At 49.1% G+C, this 21,674-nt stretch overlaps 1 protein-coding gene across 1 annotated transcript in view; it reads right to left on the reverse strand.

Annotated features, from left to right (window-relative positions):
* Window positions 1-21,674, reverse strand: part of ace2 (angiotensin I converting enzyme 2) — a 134,992-nt gene that overhangs the window by 19,093 nt on the left and 94,225 nt on the right. Inside the window, exons 13-14 of the mRNA XM_072514347.1 lie at window positions 20,018-20,196; window positions 12,760-12,818 (exon numbers count right to left, since the gene is read on the reverse strand). Of these exons, the coding sequence (XP_072370448.1) occupies window positions 12,760-12,818; window positions 20,018-20,196 (238 nt within the window). The remainder of the gene's footprint in view (window positions 1-12,759; window positions 12,819-20,017; window positions 20,197-21,674) is intronic.

The raw sequence follows: 21,674 nt of genomic DNA on the forward strand, positions 1-21,674 counted from the left end.
CCAAAACATGTGCGCATGATTCGCTGGTCCCCGCCCATACATCTCACACTCATCTGCTACCCCCTGAAAGAACCCACTCATTCTCGCCCGAGTCATATGCACCCTGTGCACCACCTTAAACTGTATCAGGCTCATCCTTGCACAAGAGGAGGTCCCGTTTACCCTTCGCAGTGCCTCACTCCATACTCCCCAATTGATCTCCATTCCCAACTCCGCTTCCCATTTCTCCTTGATCTTCACCACCCGCTCGCCTCCCTGCTCCCCCAGCCACTTCTAGAAATACCCAATTCTTCCCTCCCCTTCCACATCCGGAAGCAGTAGTCGCTCCAGCAGGGTGTATCCCGGCAATCTAGGGAGCCCCTTCCAGACCTTTCGTGCAAAGTCCCTAACCTGTAGATACCTGAACTCACTACCCCTCGGCAGCTCTACCCTCTCCCTTAGCTCCTCCAGGTTGGCGAACCCTTCCTCCAAATACAAATCCCTCACCTTGACCAGCCCCACTTCCCTCCACCTCCTGTATACACTATCCATCCCCCTCCGGCTCAAACCCATGATTGGATGGACAGGATGGTCTACATCTGAACCTGAGGGGCACAAATATCCTGGGGGGGAGATTTGTTAGTGCTCTTTGGGGGGGGTTTAAACTAATGCAGCAGGGGCATGGGAACCTGGATTGTAGTTTTAGGGTAAGGGAGAATGAGAGTATAGAGGTCAGGAGCACAGATTTGACGTCGCAGGAGGGGGCCAGTGTTCAGGTAGGTGGTTTGAAGTGTGTCTACTTCAATGCCAGGAGTATACAAAATAAGGCAGGGGAACTGGCAGCATGGGTTGTACCTGGGACTTCGATGTTGTGGCCATTTCGGAGACATGGATAGAGCAGGGACAGGAATGGATGTTGCAGGTTCCGGGGTTTAGGTGTTTTAGTAAGCTCAGAGAAGGAGGCAAAAGAGGGGGAGGTGTGGCGCTGCTAGTCAAGAGCAGTATTACGGTGGCGGAGAGGATGCTAGATGGGGATTCATCTTCCGAGGTAGTATGGGCTGAGGTTAGAAACATGAAAGGAGAGGTCACCCTGTTGGGAGTCTTCTATAGGCCTCCAAATAGTTCTAGGGATGTAGAGGAAAGGATGGCGAGGATGATCCTGGATAAGAGCGAAAGTAACAGGGTAGTTATTATGGGAGACTTTAACTTTCCAAATATTGACTGGAAAAGATATAGTTCGAGTACATTAGATGGGTCGTTTTTTGTACAGTGTGTGCAGGAGGGTTTCCTGACACAATATGTTGACAGGCCAACAAGAGGCGAGGCCACGTTGGATTTGGTTTTGGGTAATGAACCTGGCCAGGTGTTGGATTTGGAGGTAGGAGAGCACTTTGGGGACAGTGACCACAATTCGGTGACGTTTACGTTAATGATGGAACGGGATAAGTATACACCGCAGGGCAAGAGTTATAGCTGGGGGAAGGGCAATTATGATGCCATTAGACGTGACTTGGGGGGGATAAGGTGGAGAAGTAGGCTGCAAGTGTTGGGCACACTGGATAAGTGGAGCTTGTTCAAGGATCAGCTACTGCGTGTTCTTGATAAGTATGTACCGGTCAGGCAGGGAGGAAGGCGTCGAGCGAGGGAACCGTGGTTTACCAAAGAGGTGGAATCTCTTGTTAAGAGGAAGAAGGAGGCCTATGTGAAGATGAGGTGTGAAGTTTCAGTTGGGGCGATGGATAGTTACAAGGTAGCGAGGAAGGATCTAAAGAGAGAGCTAAGATGAGCAAGGAGGGGACATGAGAAGTATTTGGCAGGTAGGATCAAGGAAAACCCAAAAGCTTTCTATAGGTATGTCAGGAATAAGCGAATGACTAGGGAAAGAGTAGGACCAGTCAAGGACAGGGATGGGAAGTTGTGTGTGGAGTCTGAAGAGATAGGCGAGATACTAAATGAATATTTTTTGTCAGTATTCACTCAGGAAAAAGATAATGTTGTGGAGGATAATGCTGAGACCCAGGCTAATAGAATAGATGGCATTGAGGTACGTAGGGAAGAGGTGTTGGCAATTCTGGACAAGCTGAAAATAGATAAGTCCCCGGGTCCTGATGGGATATATCCTAGCATTCTCTGGGAGGCCAGGGGAGAGATTGCTGGACCTTTGGTTTTGATTTTTATGTCATCATTGGCTACAGGAATAGTGCCAGAGGACTGGAGGATAGCAAATGTGGTCCCTTTGTTCAAAAAGGGGAGCAGAGACAACCCCGGCAACTATAGACCGGTGAGCCTCACGTCTGTAGTGGGTAAAGTCTTGGAGGGGATTATAAGAGACAAGATTTATAATCATCTAGATAGGAATAATATGATCAGGGATAGTCAGCATGGCTTTGTGAAGGGTAGGTCATGCCTCACAAACCTTATCGAGTTCTTTGAGAAGGTGACTGAACAGGTAGACAAGGGTAGAGCAGTTGATGTGGTGTATATGGATTTCAGCAAAGCGTTTGATAAGGTTCCCCACGGTAGGCTATTGCAGAAAATATGGAGGCTGGGGATTGAGGGTGATTTAGAGATGTGGATCAGAAATTGGCTAGCTGAAAGAAGACAGAGGGTGGTGGTTGATGGGAAATGTTCAGAATGGAGTTCAGTTAGAAGTGGAGTACCACAAGGATCTGTTCTGGGGCCGTTGCTGTTTGTCATTTTTATCAATGACCTCGAGGAAGGCGCAGAAGGGTGGGTGAGTAAATTTGCAGACGATACTAAAGTCGGTGGTGTTGCCGATAGTGTGGAAGGATGTAGCAGGTTACAGAGGGATATAGATAAGCTGCAGAGCTGGGCTGAGAGGTGGCAAATGGAGTTTAATGTAGAGAAGTGTGAGGTGATTCACTTTGGAAGGAATAACAGGAATGCGGAATATTTGGCTAATGGTAAAGTTCTTGGAAGTGTGGATGAGCAGAGGGATCTAGGTGTCCATGTACATAGATCCCTGAAAGTTGCCACCCAGGTTGATAGGGTTGTGAAGAAGGCCTATGGAGTGTTGGCCTTTATTGGTAGAGAGATTGAGTTCCGGAGTCAGGAGGTCATGTTGCAGCTGTACAGAACTCTGGTGCGGCCGCATTTGGAGTATTGCGTACAGTTCTGGTCACCGCATTATAGGAAGGACGTGGAGGCTTTGGAGCGGGTGCAGAGGAGATTTACCAGGATGTTGCCTGGTATGGAGGGAAAATCTTATGAGGAAAGGCTGATGGACTTGAGGTTGTTTTCGTTGGAGAGTAGAAGGTTAAGAGGAGACTTAATAGAGGCATACAAAATGATCAGGGGGTTAGATAGGATGGACAGTGAGAGCCTTCTCCCGCGGATGGAAATGGCTGGCACGAGGGGACATAGCTTTAAACTGAGGGGTAATTGATATAGGACAGAGGTCAGAGGTAGGTTCTTTACGCAAAGAGTAGTGAGGCCGTGGAATGCCCTACCTGCTACAGTAGTGAACTCGCCAACATTGAGGGCATTTAAAAGTTTATTGGATAAACATATGGATGATAATGGCATAGTGTAGGTTAGATGGCTTTTGTTTCGGTGCAACATCGTGGGCCGAAGGGCCTGTACTGCGCTGTATCGTTCTATGTTCTATGATTCTCGCACAGCGGCGCTAGCACCAACATCCCTTCCACCCTAAAATGCCTCCTCAGCTGATTCCATATCTTCACCGTGGACTGCACCACTGGACTCCCTGAATACCTACTCGGAGCCATTGGCAATACTGCCGTCACCATAGCCCTCAAACTAGACCCCTTACAAGATTCCTCCTCCATCCTAACCCACTCTACCCCTTCTCCTTCCCTCCACCGCCGCACCTTGTCCACATTCGCCGTCCAATAATAATGAAGCAAGACTGCCTCTGCCTCTGTAGCAGGGTCCTCCCCACCCTCGGCACCTTCCCCGCCCATGCAAAGTCAGTGATGATTGTGTCCACGTTCCGAAAAAAGGCCTTTGGTATAAAGATCGGGAGAATATTCATTTTCACCACTTGGACCCTCCCCGCCAACGTTAAGTGCAGTGTATCCCACCTCTTAAGATCATCCCTGGCCTTCTCCACCAGCTTCGTTAAGTTCTACATATGGAGCCCCGTCCATTCCCTCGCTTCCTCAATCCCCAAGTACCTCAACCTATCCCTCGCTACCGTAAATGGCGTCCACCCGAAATTAGCCTGCTGTGCCAGCTCATTCACCGGGAATACCTTGCTTTTCCTGACATTCAGCTTGTATCTCGAGAACCCTCCAAACCTCCCCAACAGGTCCATAATCCTACCCATACTCTCCAACAGATCCGAAACATACAGCAAGAGGTCATCGGCATAGAGCGACACCTGATGCTCCCTCTGTCCCCTCATTATCCCCTGCCACTCTGTTGACCCCCTGAGAGCCATCGCCAACGGCTCTATGGCCAGCACAAACAGCAGTGGCGACAGTGGGCACCCCTTCCTCGTACCCCTGTGTAAGTCAAAGCTTCGTGAGCTCATATCATTCGTCCTCACCTTCGCTCTTGGAGCCACATACAGCAACCTCACCCATGCCACAATTCCCGGCCCAAACCCAAACCTTCCCAAAACTTCGAACAAGTACCGCCACTCCACCCGATCAAATGCTTTCTCCGCGTCCATGGACACCACCACCTCCAGTACCAGAGCCCTCGACAGATTCATCACCACATTCAACAGCCGTCTTATATTACTCGCGAGCTGCCTGCCCTTCACGAAGCCTGTTGATCTTCCGCAACCACCCCGGGACACAATCCTCCATTCACCCCGCCAACAACTTAGCCAATACTTTCACATCCGTGTTCAATAGTGATATGGGTCTATACGACCCACATTCCACCGGATCCTTCCCTTTTTTGGGATTAGTGTGATTACTGCCTGCTTCATCGTCTCCGGCAACTCCCCCTTCTCCAGTGCTTCATTAAACGCCCCCAACAGATGTGGTGCCAGGTCTGCCACAAATTCCTTATAAAATTCTGCCGGGTACCCATCCGGCCCAGGGGTCTTCCCCGACTTCATACCCCTGATACTATCCAGCACCTCCCTCAGCCCCAGGAGCTCCTCCAATGCCTGCCTCTTTGCTTCTTCCACCTCGGGAAATTGCAGCTCGTCCAGAAACCACCCCATGTCCCCTCCTCTCTTCCTGAGTCTGCCTCATAAAGTCGTTGGTAATACTCTCTAAATGCCTCATTTTTCTTCCCTGGCTCTGACACCACATCCCCAGCCCCAGTCCGGATCTTCAATATTTCCCTGGATGCAGCCGGCCTCCGCAGCTAGTGCGCCAGCATGCGGCTCGCCTTCTCCCCATACTCGTATTGCACCCCTCTTGCCCTACGCAGTTGTCCTACCGCGCTCCTTGTTGTCAGCCTGTCAAATTGCCCCTGCAACTTTTTCCTCCTCGCCAATCCCTCCACGGTGGGCACCCTCGAATATTTCCTGTCCACCTCCACTATTTTGCTCACTAGACGGTCATGTTCCGCCCTCCTTTCCTTATTCGCACGAACCGTAAATGAGATAATTTCTCGCCGGATCACTGCCTTCAGTGCTTCCCAAAAAATGCCCGCCAACACCTCCCCATTCTGATTGAACTCCACATAATCCCTAATCGCCAACTGCACCTTATCACAAAAACCTCCATCCGCCAACAACCCCGAGTCAAACCTCCACCCCAGCCTCTGCTCTCGTGCTGTACTGAACCGAATATCCAGCCAGTGGGGTGCATGGTCCGAGATAACTATCCCCGCATACTCTGCCCCCTCCACCCCAACCAAAATCTCCCGACTCACTACAAAGTAATCGATCCTCGAATACACCTTATAGACGTGCGAAAAGGAGGAATACTCCCCTCTCCCTGGGTTCTGAAACTGCCATGGATCCATCATACCCATCCTCTCCATAAACCAGCCCCCCCCCCCCAGCTCCCTTGCCATTCGTACCCTACCCATCGACCTGGGGCTCGACCTATCCACCCTCGGCTCCAGGACACAGTTAAAATCTCCTCCATGATCAACTGGTACGTGGCCAAATCCGGGATAGCTGTCAGCAACCCCTCATAAAACCCACATCATCCCAATTTGGGGCATACACATTTACCAACATGACCGGTGCCCCTTCCAATATCCCACTCACAATCACATATCTCCCACCTGGATCCCTCACCTCCTTCGCACTCACGAATCCCATTTTTTTACTCATTAAAATCGCCACAACCCCGATTTCAAATCAAACCCCGAGTGAAAAACCTGCCCAACCCACCCCTTCCTTAACCTAACCTAGTCCTTCACACGGAGGTGTGTCTCCTGCAAAAAGACAACCCCCGCTTTCAAGCTCCTGAGGTGCGTGAACGCCCGCGACCTTTTAACCGGCCCATTCAGTCCCCGGACATTCCACGTTACCAACCTTACCGGAGGCTTGCGCCTTCAATCCCCTCTACCGTCCGTCATCTTCCCCACTTTTAACTCCTGCTCCTTTAATTCCACTCTGTAACTAGCCCATCCCAGATGGCCCCTTTCTTCGCCCTTGACCATGTCATCTCTCACCCCCTGCTGCGTTGCAGAAACCCCCCCCCCCCCCGCTTTTCCCCTTCCCCTTCTTCCCCCCCACATCCCCTTTTCCCCCTCCCCCCTGGCCACCCCTCTTGGCCTTCCCCCCCACCACCTCACTTCCGTTCACCAGCATAACCTGCTAGCACAGCTGCCCCTCCCAAAGACACATCCTAATGACCTCCCCCTCCCTCTGCACCCCCCCCCCCCACCTCCTCAGCTCAAAGAAGAAGGCCTCCTGCTGGCCTTACCCTCCCCCACCCAAACAAGGACTTCTCCTGAACTCCAGGTAGCCTTCTCCAAAAGCAAACAAACAGATGTTAAACACAAACAATCCCATAATCCCCCAATCCCTACACCCATTTCAACCATGCTCCCGACCATTACATAGTGCCAGCACCCCGGTTCCCAAGCATTGTCCACTCAGTTCTCCCCCAGTTTATGCTCCTTAATGAAGTCTTCGGCCGCTTCTGGGGTCTCGAAACAATACACCCGGCCTCCGAACGTCACCCATAATTTTGCCGGGTAGAGCACCCCAAACCTGATCTGCCGCCGGTACAGCACCGCCTTGGCCTTGTTGAAACCTGCCCGCCGTTTTGCCAACTCTGCTCCGATGTCCTGATAAATCCAGACGTTATTTCCCTCCCAGTCGCAGCTACGCTTCTCCCTGGCCCACCGTAGAATTTTCTCTTCACAAATTTATGGAGTCTCACGATCACCGCCCGCGGCGGCTCCCCAGCTTGAGGCTTTTGCCTCAGAGACCTCTGTGCTCGGTCCACTCCAGGTACATTATCTAGCACCCCTTCTGCCACCAGTCCCGCCAGCATCCTCGAGACGTACCTCGTGGCACTCACACCTTCCACTCCATCAGGCAAGCCCACATTCACAGGTTCTGCCTTCTCGAGGCATTCTCCTGCTCCTCCACCTTGGCCCTCAGTGTTTTACAAGGGTCTCCTAGGAGCCCCACCTCTGCCTCCAGAGCCACCACATGATCGCTGTGGTCTGAGATCACTCCTTCAATCTCCCGAGTCTGTGACCCCTGCACCTCCAAACACCTCTCCATCCGCTCCAAAGTACTCTTCAGGGGTGCCACAGCTTCTGCAACGGCCTTTGCATGATCCTCATGCATTTCTTTCCTCTGTTTATGGAATTCCTCCTTGGTAAAAGTCAGCAGTTCCTGTATCTGTGGCCTTACAGCTTGCCCCTCCCCCGCCTGCATGCTGGAAGAGACTGTCTGTGAACCCCAAGACTGTTTCAACTTTCCAGCCAAACCTCTCACTGTTTTCTGCCGGGTCCGGTGATCAGAAGGCATACCATTCCAGGGGTAAACTACTCCTCTAACATTCACCTCCGCCTTGTCATCAAAATTCCACCTGGATCTGGGTAAAAAGAGCCCTTTTCTGTGACTTTGAACAGGAACAGCCCTTTATGTGACCAATCACTCCATGGTCACAAGCGGAAGTCTTACATTGAGTTTTCACCTATTTCATAGAATCATAGAATTCCTACAGTGCAGAAGGAGGTCATTCGGCCCATCAAGTTTGCATCCACTCTACGTATGCCCGTGCCCCCGCCCTATCCCCAATAGCCCACCTAATCTTGGACACTAAGGGGCAATTTAGCATGGCTAATCCACCTAACCTGCACATCTTCGGACCATAGGAGGAAATCGGAGCACCCGGACGAAACCTATGCAGACATGGGGAGAATGTGAAAACTCCACATAGACAGACACCCAAGGCCGGAATTGAACCCGGGTCCCTGTGCAATGAGGAACTGTGTACAAGGGGCATTGAATAAATTTTACACCACATTTGACCACTCTGTTTCCCCCATTCTTGTACCCACTATTTCAACCTGTTGTTGCTTGTTTTAATGCCTCGACTTGACTTGAGATTGTGCTCTAGATTTATCTAATTTTGCCTTGATAATGTTGAAGTATTGTAGTTTCTCGGTCTTTTGTTCCTCAAAACATACTTTACCATCTTTACCAGGGAGGACTAGATTTTCTCCGAGACCTAACAGATTGTTTCTAATTTTGTTCCTTCTGAGAAAATTAAATTAAATTAAAATTCCTTTCATTAATTCTTGTCCCTCTGAATTCCCACACATTTTGAAAGTGGAAGCAAGCTTTGAGTTATGCAAATACGCAAATGTTGGCTTAAAACCATAATGACAGGTGTTTTGTACAGGCAATGAGAAGTCTGGATATTAAAGATATACCCACCCCATGATGTCACCATAGCAACATGTGACGCACGTTATGTAGCATGGTATGAACAGTGTCGTTCATCTAGTTATCTCTCTGGGCATATAAAACACAAATTGACTCCTAAATGAGGAAACTCAGCCAGAGAGCTGGAAGGGTTAACTGCGATATGGTTTTGTGCTGACTAAGGTTAAGATTTTAATGACCAGTGACAAAACAAACCTGCGTCTGCTGACTGCGCTTTAAAAGAGGCACATAAAGTAGTAAAACCTGTCAGCAAGGCTGACTGCAGCTGCAGATAAGCCACAAGACGACAGCTTCCAGTAAATAAGAGCAATGTCCCTCCAACTAAAATTACCTCCGACCCATTATCAAAACAGGCAAAGCGGTCCTGCCTTTGATTGAACTACATGACTGTGCATTTATCGACTGCATTCAGTAATTCACTTTGTAACCACACTGAGTCACTTTTCTACAGGGTGGTGGAACAGGGGGCGGGATTCTCCCATTCGGCGGCAGAGTGTCCACGCCGTCAGAAACGGCGCCGCGATTCACGGCGGCGTGAACAGGCCACTGGGTGTACTGATTCTGGCCCCTACAGAGGGCCAGCACGGCGCTGGAGCGGTTCACGCCACTCCAGACCTCCCATCCCGGCGCGAACTGTGGGGTGCGGGATCCGGGCATGCGTAGTGAACCCGCGCATGGGTGGTGGCCTCCCCCAAAGCGTCGGCCCCGACGCAACATGGTGTGGGAGTTCAGGGGCCGGCGCGGAGGAAAATACGCCCGGGGAGCGAGAGGCCGGCCTGCCGATCGGTGGGCCCCGATCGCGGGCCAGGCCCCATCAAAGCCCCCCTTTCCCCCCCCTCCCTCCCCCCCACTGGCCGCCCCCCGACCCTGCACGCAGAGTTCGCGCCGGCTGCGACTCTGCCTTTTTAGAGCGGCCGCTCGGCCCATTCGGGCCGCAGAATCGGCGGACCAGCAACGTAAAGTGGCCCGCGACCCGCCGCGCCAAACACGCTGGCGCCAATGATGCCGATTCTCCGCTCTGCAGAGAATTTTTGCCGGAGTCGGGGCGGCGTGGCCCGGTTGCAGGGATTCTCCGGCCCTGCCCCGGGCTGGGAGAATCCTGCCCAGGTATCAAGAAGAAGAGGGACTTTACTCCCAAGAGATGGAGGGAAGATGCAATGAAGATAATTTCCAGCTCCTCATCTTTGCTCAGAGTGCAGGACTAGAAAACCCCCGGATTATTATTTCACCCACCATTGCTGTTGAAGTGATGTTTTGCAAAGGAATTCTTAAAACCAAATCTGTGTACAAGGCACATTTAATGAACTTTACACCACAATCAACCACTCCTTTTCCTTACTCTTACATCTTCTGTTTACAATGTTCATTCGCCCACTGTTGACTACGTTGTTTCCCAATCTTAAGCCCACTGATTGCAATGCTGTTTAACCTAATGTTAACCCACTCTTCTACCCACAGTCTACCATGCTGTGTCACCCACTGTACCCTTCGTTGACCAACATTTTCATCCATTTTAGTCAACAAATGTCATTTGATTACTTTTGTGAATTGAGAATGGTAAAAGGACATCTGAACATTACTGATCATTATTGTCCAATCAGTTTAACTAACCATTCAGCAATGCCAGTAATTGTACTGCACAGGAACATAAGTAAACCCTGAAGATTATAGAATGTTACTGAATATTTAGAATGTAAATTATACCGGGCAGCACAGTGGCACAGTGGTTAGCACTGCTGCCTCACAGCACCGAGGACCCAGGTTTGATCCCGGCCCCAGGTCACTGTCTATCTGGAGTTTGCACATTCTCCCCATGTCTGCGTGGGTCTTGCCCCCACAACCCCAAATGATGTGCAGGGTAGGTGAATTAGCCATGCTAAATTGCCCCTTAATTGTAAAAAAGAATTGAGTATAATGTAAATTATACAGTAATGGGACTCTGTATAGTTCCAATAAATAGTAATCACAACATGATAAAATTTCACAATCAGGTTGAGGGTGAGAAATGGCGGTCTAAAACTAGTGTCCTAAACTTAAATAAAGGCGATTACAAAGTTATGAGACAAAGTTGGCTAAAGTGGACTGGGAAGATAGATTAAAAGATAAACCTGTAGAGATTCAATGGCAGCCATTTTAAGTTTGTAACTCTCAACAAAGATATGTCCCATTGAGAAAGAAAGAATCCATGAGAAAGATGCACCATCCATGGCTAACGAAGGAAGTGAAGCATGGTACCAAATTGAAAGAAAAGATGTACAATTATGCATAGATTAATGGTAGGCCAGGAGATTGGGGACATTTTAGAAACAAACAAAGAATAACTAAAATATAATGGAGGAAGAAATTGGTGATTGAGAAAAAACTAGCAATTAACATAAAAACAGACAGAATAAGCTACAAGCATATAAAAAGCAAAGGTACAGGTAAAGTCAGTGTTATTTCCTTACAGGATGAGACTGGGGAAGTAATAATGGGAAATAAAAAAATGCAGAGGCTTTGAACAAGTATTTTGTATCTTGTATTCACGGTAGAAGATGTAGAAAACATCCCAGGAGTAGTAGAAAATCAAGAGGTAAAAGGAGGGGTGAAATTTAAATAATCACAATCATTAAAGCAAAAGTACTAGAAAACTAATGGTACTAAAGGCTATTGAGTCCCCTGGACCTGAAGGCCTGAATACCAGGGTTGAAAGAGGTAGTGAATTCATCAGTTATAATCTTCCAAAATTCCCTCGATAGTGGAAAGATCCCAACAGATTGAACACCCACAATTATAACAGTTCCGTTCAAGAGAAGAGGAAGACAGAATACAAGAAACAATGTTCAGCCAGTTGGCCTAACATCTGTCACTTGGAAAATGCTAGAATCCATCACTGAAGAAGTAGGAACAGCACATTTAGAAAATCACAGTACAATCCGGCAGTCAACATAATTTTGTGACAGGAAAATCATGTTTGACAAATTTATTCGAGTTCATTGAGGATGCAACAAGCAAGGTGGATAAAGGGGAACCAGCAGATTTAGGGGTTTGTTAAAATGCCACATAAAATGTTACAACACAAGGTCAGAGTTAATGGTGTAAGGGGTAATACATTGACACAGATAGCGGATTGACTAAATAACAGGAAATAGAGATAAATGGGTCATTTACTGGGTTGCAATCTTTAAATAGTGGTGTAACACAGGGATCAGTGCTGGAGGCCTCGACTATTTACAATCTATACCATTGACTGAGATGAAGGGACCGACTACATTGTAGCCATATTTGCTGATGACACAAGCATATGCAGGAAAGCAAGTTGTGAGGAGGGATTTAGATAGGTTAGGTGATTGGGCAAAAACTGCCCAATGTGGGAAAATGTGAGAGTGTCCACTTTGGCAGGGATAATCGCAAAACAGAATATTACTTAAATGGAGAGAGGCTGCAGGATGCTACGGTCCAGTGGGGGCTGGGTGTCCCTTGTACATAAATCACAAAAAAGCATGCACTTACAAGTAATTCAGGAAGCAAATGGAATGTTGACTTTTATTGAAAAGGGAATGGAATATAAAAGTACAGAGGTTTTGCCACAGCTGTACAGGGCAGAGTGGATAAACTGCACCTAGAGTGCTGTATACAATTTTGGTGTCCTTACTTAAGGAGAGATATACTTCCATTCGAATGAGTCCAGAGAATGTTCACCCAGATGGTTACTGGGATGAAGGGGTTGTCTTATGTGTAAAGGTTGAGCAAATTGGGCCTATATTCATTGCAGTTGAGAGGTGATCTTATTGAAACATATAAGATTCTCAGGGGGCTTTACAGGGTGGATGCTCAGAACATGTTTCCCCCCTTTGGGGTAATCTATGACTTGGAAACGCTATTAGATCAACCATGATCTTGTTGAAAGGTGAAGCAGGTTCAAGGGGCCGAATGGCCGACTCCTGCTCCTAATTCTTATGGTCTTATAATAAGAAAATCAATCTTACAGCATTTTCGCCAAGGGCAGCCTTCAAACTAATCCGTACTTTAATTGCATTGTTTATATCTGAAAACAGAAAGAAGGAAGAAAATGTGCACCAGTTTGATTGAGAATCTAAATACGAGCTTTAAAAATAATGGTAAATGTCTGAAATATATGGGCCGGGGTTCTCCAATTCCGCGGCCAGGTTCTGACGCCGGCGTGAAAAGCGGCGGAAACCACTCCGGCGTCAACGGTCCTCGATCATCAGGTATGCTCCCCTTCCTAGGGGGCTAGGTCGGCGCCGGCGTGGTGTCCGCAGCTCCAGCCGGCGCGGCACGGCCGGTGCGAGTTCGCGCATGCGCGCTACGGCCTGTGCGAGTTCACGCATGCGTGCCATGGCGGCATGATTCCGCGCATGTGCATGGGTTCCCGTCTCCGTGCTGGCCCCCGAGCAATATGGCGGAGCCCGCAGGTGCCCGGCGTGGAGGAACATAAGCCGCCACGGAACCAGCCCGCCCGCCAAACGGTAGGCCCCAATCGTGGGCCAGGCCCCTGTGGAGGCCCCTCCCCCGGGTTCAGATCCACTGCCCGCCCCCCCCCTCCCCCACTTCCAGATCCCGCCGTGTGGGACTCGGCCGAACTCGGTGGTCACTCGGCCCGTAGGGGCCAGGAGAATCGCCGGGTGGGGGGCGCTTTCATCGGCCCCCAACTGGCGCGGTGGTGATCTGCTGGTGCCCGAGAATTGCCGCCGGAGAATCGGTGAGCCGGTGTCGGGGCGACAGAGCGCAATTCTCGCGCCCCCCCCCCTCCCTGGAGATTCTCCGATCCGACACTGGGTCGGAGAATCTCGGCCATGATTCGATATGTGATTAGATACTTTCTATGCCTTTAAATATGTAAAGTGCTAAACTCTTCTTCACCTCTGTGTCCACTTCTTTGGTCAGGAATCTTTGTCAGGTACAGTGTTACTTCCGACCTATCTTCAGCATTCGTTCCATCTTGATCTGGGCACTTAATCCCTCTCAACCTCTTCATTGGGAACTGCTGGTGTGACTTTGACCATCTCAATCTCTCTATTCTCCTCACTCATTCTCAACTTATTCTCCATTTTCCCAAGTCCAGCACCAACATTGACAATTCAAACTTGCTTACAAGGCATGGAGGCAGGGTGGGCGGAGGGTGGTGGAGGGCCTTATTGTTCGGTAAACCGATCTCTACGTAGCTCAGTGCCAACTTTCACTGGCACTTCTTCCTACTTCCTTGGGACCATGGCCACCACTGTATATCAAGCCTTCATTTCCAAGACAGTCATTGACTTTGTTTCCTTAAGGGCCTACAACCCCAGTCCTAAATCACCTTGCGTTCTCTCCTTCCCAACATCCACAAACAGGACCAACCCAGTAGACCCTTCATTTTAATTTGGTCGTGCCTATGGAATTTACTTCTTGCTATCTCAAGTCCAGTTCTTTTTCTCTCCCCTTTGTTGTGAATATATCGCTCATGGTTCATGTTAACATTATAGAGGTAATTTTTAATTCTGGGAAGATTGAAGTTGCAAAAGTAAGGTAGTTAAAATGCTGGGCTTTCAAGCATGTCAAGAAATGGGGGTTCAAGGATGACCCATGTCTCTTTAATGGTATACAAACAAAAGAACTATAAAACGGCTGAATGGGCTTACCTCGGGGGCTGGGGGCATGCCATCTGCAATGATTACAAGAAGCACATTCCAGAAAGATGTTTTTGCTTTGGGAGTTAAAGATAAATTAGTTTAAAGGTATTCTGTGAACCCTGGAAAGTTGTAAAATCCATTTTTCTTCAGATGAAAGAAGTAATTGTGAATGAGGGATAATTCATCTTAAGACCTGTTCAAGGATTTCCCAGAGCAGGCTATGTCATCAGGGAGATGGGTGGAACTGAGGGACGTTCCCTAGTTTCAATTTATCTGGATGGTTGTTGGGCAATATAGCTGCAGTTTGGACCTTGTGTGGTTTGCAACTCATTGAGAAGCAGAGCAAAAAAAATGCTCACTTTGCCATTCACCGTGTGGAATACAGGTGAGCTTTCACCTCCATTTGCGTTTTGTGAGGGAGCTGGAAGGTCATCTAGTTTGAAATTAATGGAAGTACCTACATTGGACCTCACGGAACTTTGTGGCAAAGAAATCAACCAATTAAGATGAACTTGGAAGTAACCTGTACCAGGAACTGAGGCATTCACAGTCACAAGAGGGTAAATTAAAGTTTTACCCTTGAGAATATATTTTTGAATATATTCAAGGTGGCTAGATATAGCACTTGGCGAGAATGGGGTCAAAGGCTATGGGGAGAAAGCAGGATTAGGCTATTGAGTTGGATGATCAGCCATGATCGTGATGAATGGCGGAGCAGGCCCGAAGGGCCAAAATGCCTCCTCCTGCTCCTATCTTCTATGTATCTATGTATCTATGAATATCTGGAGGGAAACCAATTTAAAGATAGTTTCTGGAGGACTGTGGCTTAATCATGGTTGTTCCTTATAGAAGATAGCGGCACGGTAGCACAGTGGTTAGCACAGTTACTTCACAGCTCCAGGGTCCCAGGTTCGATTCCTGGCTTAGATCACTGTCTGTGCGGAGTCTGCATATTCTCCCTGTGTCTGCATGGGTTTCCTCCGGGTGCTCCAGTTTCCTCCCACAATCTAAAGATGTGCAGGTTAGGTGGGCTGGCCATGTTAAATTGCCCTTTGTGTCCAAAAAGGTTAGGTGGGGTTACAGGGATAGGGTGGAGGTGTGGAGTGCTGTTTCTACGGGCCGATGCAGACTTTTTGGGCCGAATGGCATCCTACTGCACTGTAAATTCTATGATTCTATGATTCTAAGAGGTAAATAATGGGCAGCAAGAAGAAAATCTAAGGGTCTAGCATGTAGGGGCTGGTTTAGCACAGTGGGCTAAACAGCTTGCTTTTAATGCAGAACAATGCCAGCAGCACGAGTTCAATTCCCGTATCAGCCTCCCCGAACAGGCGCCGGAATGTGGCAACTAGGGGCTTTTCACAGTAACTTCATTGAAGCCTACTTGTGACAATAAGCGATTATTATTATTATGAGCATAAGCTATTGTGTTAATGTAAATGTATTTGATATGTTTGATTCGTTATATATACAACAATATTTGTGTTTGGTTAAGAAGAAAATATGAAATCTGCTGGCATGGATCTATTAGTTAAAACAAGATGCAGGGGCTTCTCTTTAAATCTGACCGGACCCTAACAGGATCATAAATCTTATTGAGTCTCTCTTAACCTACAGCAATGACACTTCCAATGCCTTTCACCACTTATAAGTATAATAATGGCAAGATTGTGACTAGGGAAAGGGGAGGGCCTATTATGGACCAAAGGGGCAACCTGGATGTGAAGTGAAAAATGTAGGTGAGGCATTAAATGAGTATGTTGCATCTGTGTTCATTATGGAGAAGGACGATGTAGGTATAGAAATCAGGGAGGGAGTCTGTGATATAATTGAACAGATTAGCAGTGAGAGGGAGGAGGTATTAGCGGTTTTGCAGGCTTAAAAGTGGATAAACCCCCAGGCCCAGATGAGATGCATCCTAGGCTGCTGTGTGAGGCAAGGGAAGAGATTTCAGGGGCTCTGATGCCAATTTTCCATAAGACCATAAGACATAGGAGCAGAATTAGGCCACTCGGCCCATCGAGTCTGCTCCGCCATTCAATCATGGCTGATATTTCTCATCCCCATTCACCTGCCTTCTTCCCATAACCCATTGATCCACCTTTTAATCAAGAACCTATCTAACTCTGTCTTAAAGACACTCAGTGATTTGGCCTCCACAGCCTTCTGCAGTAAAGAGTTCCACAGATTCACCGCCCTCTGACTGAAGAAATTCCTCCTCATCTCTGTTTTAAAGGATCGTCCCTTTAGTCTGAGATGGTGTCCTCTGGTTCTAGTTTTTCCTACAAGTGGAAACATCCTCCCCACGTCCACTCTATCCAGGCCTTGCAGTATCAAATCTTCTCTGGCCACAGGAGAGGGTCTGGGGGACTGGAGGACAGCTAATGTGGTAGAAGTGAAGTGAAGTAGGGAAAAACAGATAAATACAGGCCAGTGAGTCTAGGAAATGTTTAGAAAAAATTCTGAGGGACAGAATTAATCTCAACTTGTAGAGACAACGATTAATCAGGATAGTCAGCGCGGCCAGGGGTGGGAATCTGGAACTCACTGCCTGAAAAGGTGGTAGAGGCAGGAACCCTCACCAACATTTAAGAAGCATTTAGATGAGCATTAGAAACACCACAGCATACAAAGCTATGGACCATGCTGGAAAATGGAATTAGAATGGATAGGTGTTTGAAGGCTGGCACAGACACAGTGGGATGAACAGCCTCTTTCTGTGTTGTAAAACCTCACCCTCACCCCATGCCTCCTGCCACCAAGCCAATTAGGGATCCAATTTGCCAAATACCCTGGATCCCATGGGCTCTTCCCTTCTTGAACAGGCTCCCTTGCGGGACCTTGTCAAAAGCCTTACTGAAGTCCATGTACATCAATTGCACTGCCCTCATCTATACACTTAGCCACCAATCAAAAAATTCAATCAAATTTGTTAGGCAAGTCGAGAGTCAAGTTAACCTGTAAACAGGTTCATCCAGGCTACAGGGAGAGGTGATGTAGGGAACTGGTAAGGCCTTCATTTCAGGGTGAAGTGGAGAGCCCTCAGGCTGTCCTGGTGGGGGACGGCAGTGTAGAAATTGGCTCCTGCCTGACCTCCCACATTTTACCCTTCATCAACTTGCATCCAAAACTCTGCCACCCGTTGTCTTAACTTACACTAAGTCCCATCCACATTTCACCCCTCTGCTTGCTGACTGAAACTGGTTCCAGGACAAGCAACACCTTGATCTTAAAATTCTCATCCATGTTTTCAAATCCGTCAGTGACCTTGCCCCTTCCCTATCTCTGTAACATGCTCGAGCCATTCAATCCTCTGAATATCTCATCTAATGCACTCATCTAATTCTGGTCTCTTGAGCAAACCTGATTTTAATCACCCAACTTGGGGAATTTTCTTTAATAATAATATTAATCTTCATTAGGGGCACAAGTAGGCTTACATTAATAATGCAATGAGGTTACTGTGAAAACCCCCTAGTCACCACACTCCGGCGCCTGTTCGGGTACACTAAGGGAGAATTCAGAATGTCCAATTCACCTAACAAGCACGTCTTTCGGGACTTGCGGGAGGAAACCGGAACACCCGAAGGAAACCCACGCAGACACGGGGAGAATGTGCAGACTCCGCGCAGACTGTGACCCAAGCCAGGACTCGAACCCGGGACCCTGGAGCTGTGAAGCAGCAGTGCTAACCACTGTGCTACCGTGCCGCTATTTCAGCTACCTTCAGCCCTTAGCTCTGGAATTCCATTCCTAAAATTATCTGACTTGCTCCCTCACTCTTCGCCTTTAAGATGTTCCTTAAAACTTACCTTTCACCCCTCTGTGAAAGAGTATTTGGGGTTGATAATGTCAAAGGGGCTACATAAAGATACGTTGCTGTTGATACATTAAACAACTCCGTTGACTCCAGTCACTTCCTCCAAATAAAAGAGTCTCTGTGGGACCCTGTAAGGGTCCTGGTTTTCCTGCCTTTATTGGGGTATGTGGAACATTCCCTCCCTACGCAAACTCCGTCGCTCACCTCCTGTTCGGGTACATTGATGATCGTGGATGGGATGTTCACCCTTTTTTGGGAGGGGGGCTGGAACGGAGAATTCAACTGGAGACCCCAAATGGCTTTAGCACCACTGGGATTTCCCAGCTCCGTTATCCCTGGCACCCCCACCCCCACCACCCCCACGCCCAACCCCTCCCCCACCACCACCCCCACCCCCTCCCCCAATGGCTCACAGAAATTTAAAGTTGGGATCTCCATTTATATCAATTTGAATCTAATTATCAGGCCTTTAGGCTTCCCGCTCCCGCCCTGATCTGGAAACGTTCATCAAGTGCTTTCAATTACTTCAGAGCAGTCTCCAGTAATTACAGCTGAACACAAAGCTGTGCCTACAACTACGTTAACTGCGATTGTCGATGTTATAAGGGCCAGTTTGACTCTCACTGGGGTTTCCTGAAGAATTGGGACCACTCGTTGAACTGGAAGATCCCTACACCCTTCCTACATATTCCTTCTTCCATTGCTTTCTGTCGAAGACAAGTGGCTTGGCTTGTCCAAGGCCCTCAGCTGACCAAGGGTTAGCAGAGGGAAGCCTAGGATTAACCAGCTCAGGTACTTTGCTCCTCCCACGACACCCCTACGCGCTATTCCCGTCCAACATTTTTGAACATACTGTCACCACCTAAATCACTACCTATCTTCCCTACTTCTCGATATTTGAAGCTCACCATTAGATTTCTGTCCCCCCAGCAGCATTGAGGCCCCTAACTAATAGTCACTGATGAGATCATTTGTGACAGAGAGACACTATTCTGCCTCAACCTTTACCCCTCCCAATGCAGCCTTTGACATGGGTTGGCCACACCTTCCTCCTTCAGTGCCTTTCCGCTACTGCCCACTCTGACATGTCCAATCACACCCAGAGCTTCTCCAGCAATGGTTTCACTTCCTATCCTTGCTCCTTTCTGTGTGAGAATGTTTGAGGGTGCATGAGAGTGTCTGAGGGATGAGTGAGGGATGAGTGACGGACGGGTGAGGGACAAGTGAGTGGTAGTAATAAGCGAGTGAGAGATCAAAATAAATGAAAGTCACCATAGGCCCAGATGACCATAGGCTGCTTTCCCCTTTGAGGGGAAATCACTGGTGGTGATTTAACCTGAGGATCACCACACCTCAGACAAGGGGTGAAGTTGAGAAGGCGGGGCCTTCATGAATAATTGGGCGGCACGGTAGCACAGTGGTTAGCACTGTTGCTTCAAAGTACCAGGGTCCCAGGTTCGAGTCCCGCTTGGTCACTGTCTGTGCGGAGTCTGCACGGTCTCCCTGTGTCTGCGTGGGTTTCTTCCGGGTGCTCCTGTTTCCTCCCACAAATCCCGAAATACGTGCTTGTTAGGTAATTTGGACATTCTGAATTCTCCCTCAGTGTACCCAAACAGGTGCCCAAATGCGGCAACTAGGGGCTTTTCACAGTAACTTCATTGCAGTGTTAATGTAAGCCTACTTGTGACAATAAAGATTATTATAACCAGTCATGACATTGATTGAATGCTAAAGCAACAGAATCGCCAGTCAAACCTGTGAAGAGATTGCTGGATCAATAGGCCCTTTACTTACATGGGCTCCAGGTGGTGTCCCAACCAACCGTTCGACCGTTCTTTGCATTATTTTCCTTCAGCCAGCTATACAAGGGATCAAAGTATTCCAGTAGCGGTGAGGCGCTCATTTGAGTTTCTCCAGTCACTTGTTCAAGTGCTCTGGTCCAGGATTGAGACTTTCCTAGTTGAAGCATACTACTGCATGAGGGAGAAACATAGGTGGAAACAGGTAAGCCCCTCTGCACATGTGGAGATAATTTATCATTCCTCTGACCTATTGCATTTGTTTATTGTCATGTGTACCGAGGTACAGTAAAAGTATTTTTCTGCGAGCAGTTCAAACAAATCATGTAGTACATGAAAAGAAAAGAAAATACATAATAGGGCAACATAAGGTCCACAATGTAAATACCTAGACACTGGCATCGGATGAAGCATACAGGGGTGTAGTGTTAATGAGGTCAGTCCATAAGAGGGTCGTTTAGGAGTCTGGTGACAGTGGGGAAGAAGCTGTATTTGAATTTGATTGTGCGGGTTCTCAGATTTTTGTATCTCCTGCCCGATGGAAGAAGTTGGAAGAGTGAATCAGCAGGGTGGGAGGGATCTCTGATTATGCTGCCTGCTGTCCCCAACGCAGTGGGAGATGTAGATAGAGTCAATGGATGGGAGGCGGATTTGTTGAAAGAATAGAGTGTGTCCAGACTGCATTAAATCTGACAATCGATGTACTGAACATGGTAAGGAATAATGGGCATCATTCTCCGACCCCCCAGCGGGTCGGAGAATGGCCGTTGGCCGCCGTGAATCCCGCCCCCGCCGGTTGCCGAAGTCTCCGGTACCGGAGATTGGGCGGGTGCGGGAATCAGGCCGCGCCGGTTGGCGGGCCCCCCCGCTTGATTCTCCGGCCCGGATGGGCCGAAGTCCCGCCGAGAAATTGCCTGTCCCGCCGGCGTAAATTAAAGTAGCTGTTTACCGGCGGGACAAGGCGGCGTGGGCGGGGTCCGGGATCCTGGGGGGGGCGCGGGGCGATCTGACCCCGGGGGATGCCCCCACGGTGGCCTGGCCCGCGATCGGGGCCCACCGATCTGCGGGCGGGCCTGTGCCGTGGGAGCACTCTTTCCCTTCTTCCTCCGCAACGGCCTCCACCATGGCGGAGGCGGAAGAGACTCTCCCCACTGCGCATGCGCGGGAAACTGTCAGCGGCCGCTGACACTCCCGCGCATGCGCCGCCCGGAATGTCGGGCAAAATTCTCCCCAAACGGTGCGATGTCCGCCGACTGGCGCCCAAAACGGTGCCAATCAGACGGGCATCGCGCCGCCCCAAAGGTGCGGAATGCTCCGCATCTTTGGGGGCCGAGCCCCAACATTGAGGGGCTAGGCCGGCGCCGGAGGGATTTCCGCCCCACCAGCTGGCGGGAAAGGCCTTTGGTGCCCCGCCAGCTGGCGCGGAAATTACATTGTCGGGCGGCGCATGCGCGGGAGCGTTAGCGACCGCTCACAGCATCCCCGCGCATGCGCAGTAGAGGGGGTCTCTTCCGCCTCCGCCATGGTGGAGACCATGGCGAAGGCGGAAGGAAAAGAGTGCCCCCACGGCACAGGCCCGCCTGCGGATTGGTGTGCCCCGATCGTGGGCCAGGCCAGCTGGCGCGGAACTGACATGTCGGGCCGGTGCATGC

The sequence above is a fragment of the Scyliorhinus torazame genome, chromosome 8, assembly GCF_047496885.1.
Source record: "Scyliorhinus torazame isolate Kashiwa2021f chromosome 8, sScyTor2.1, whole genome shotgun sequence".
In the NCBI taxonomy this organism is placed as follows: domain Eukaryota; kingdom Metazoa; phylum Chordata; class Chondrichthyes; order Carcharhiniformes; family Scyliorhinidae; genus Scyliorhinus; species Scyliorhinus torazame.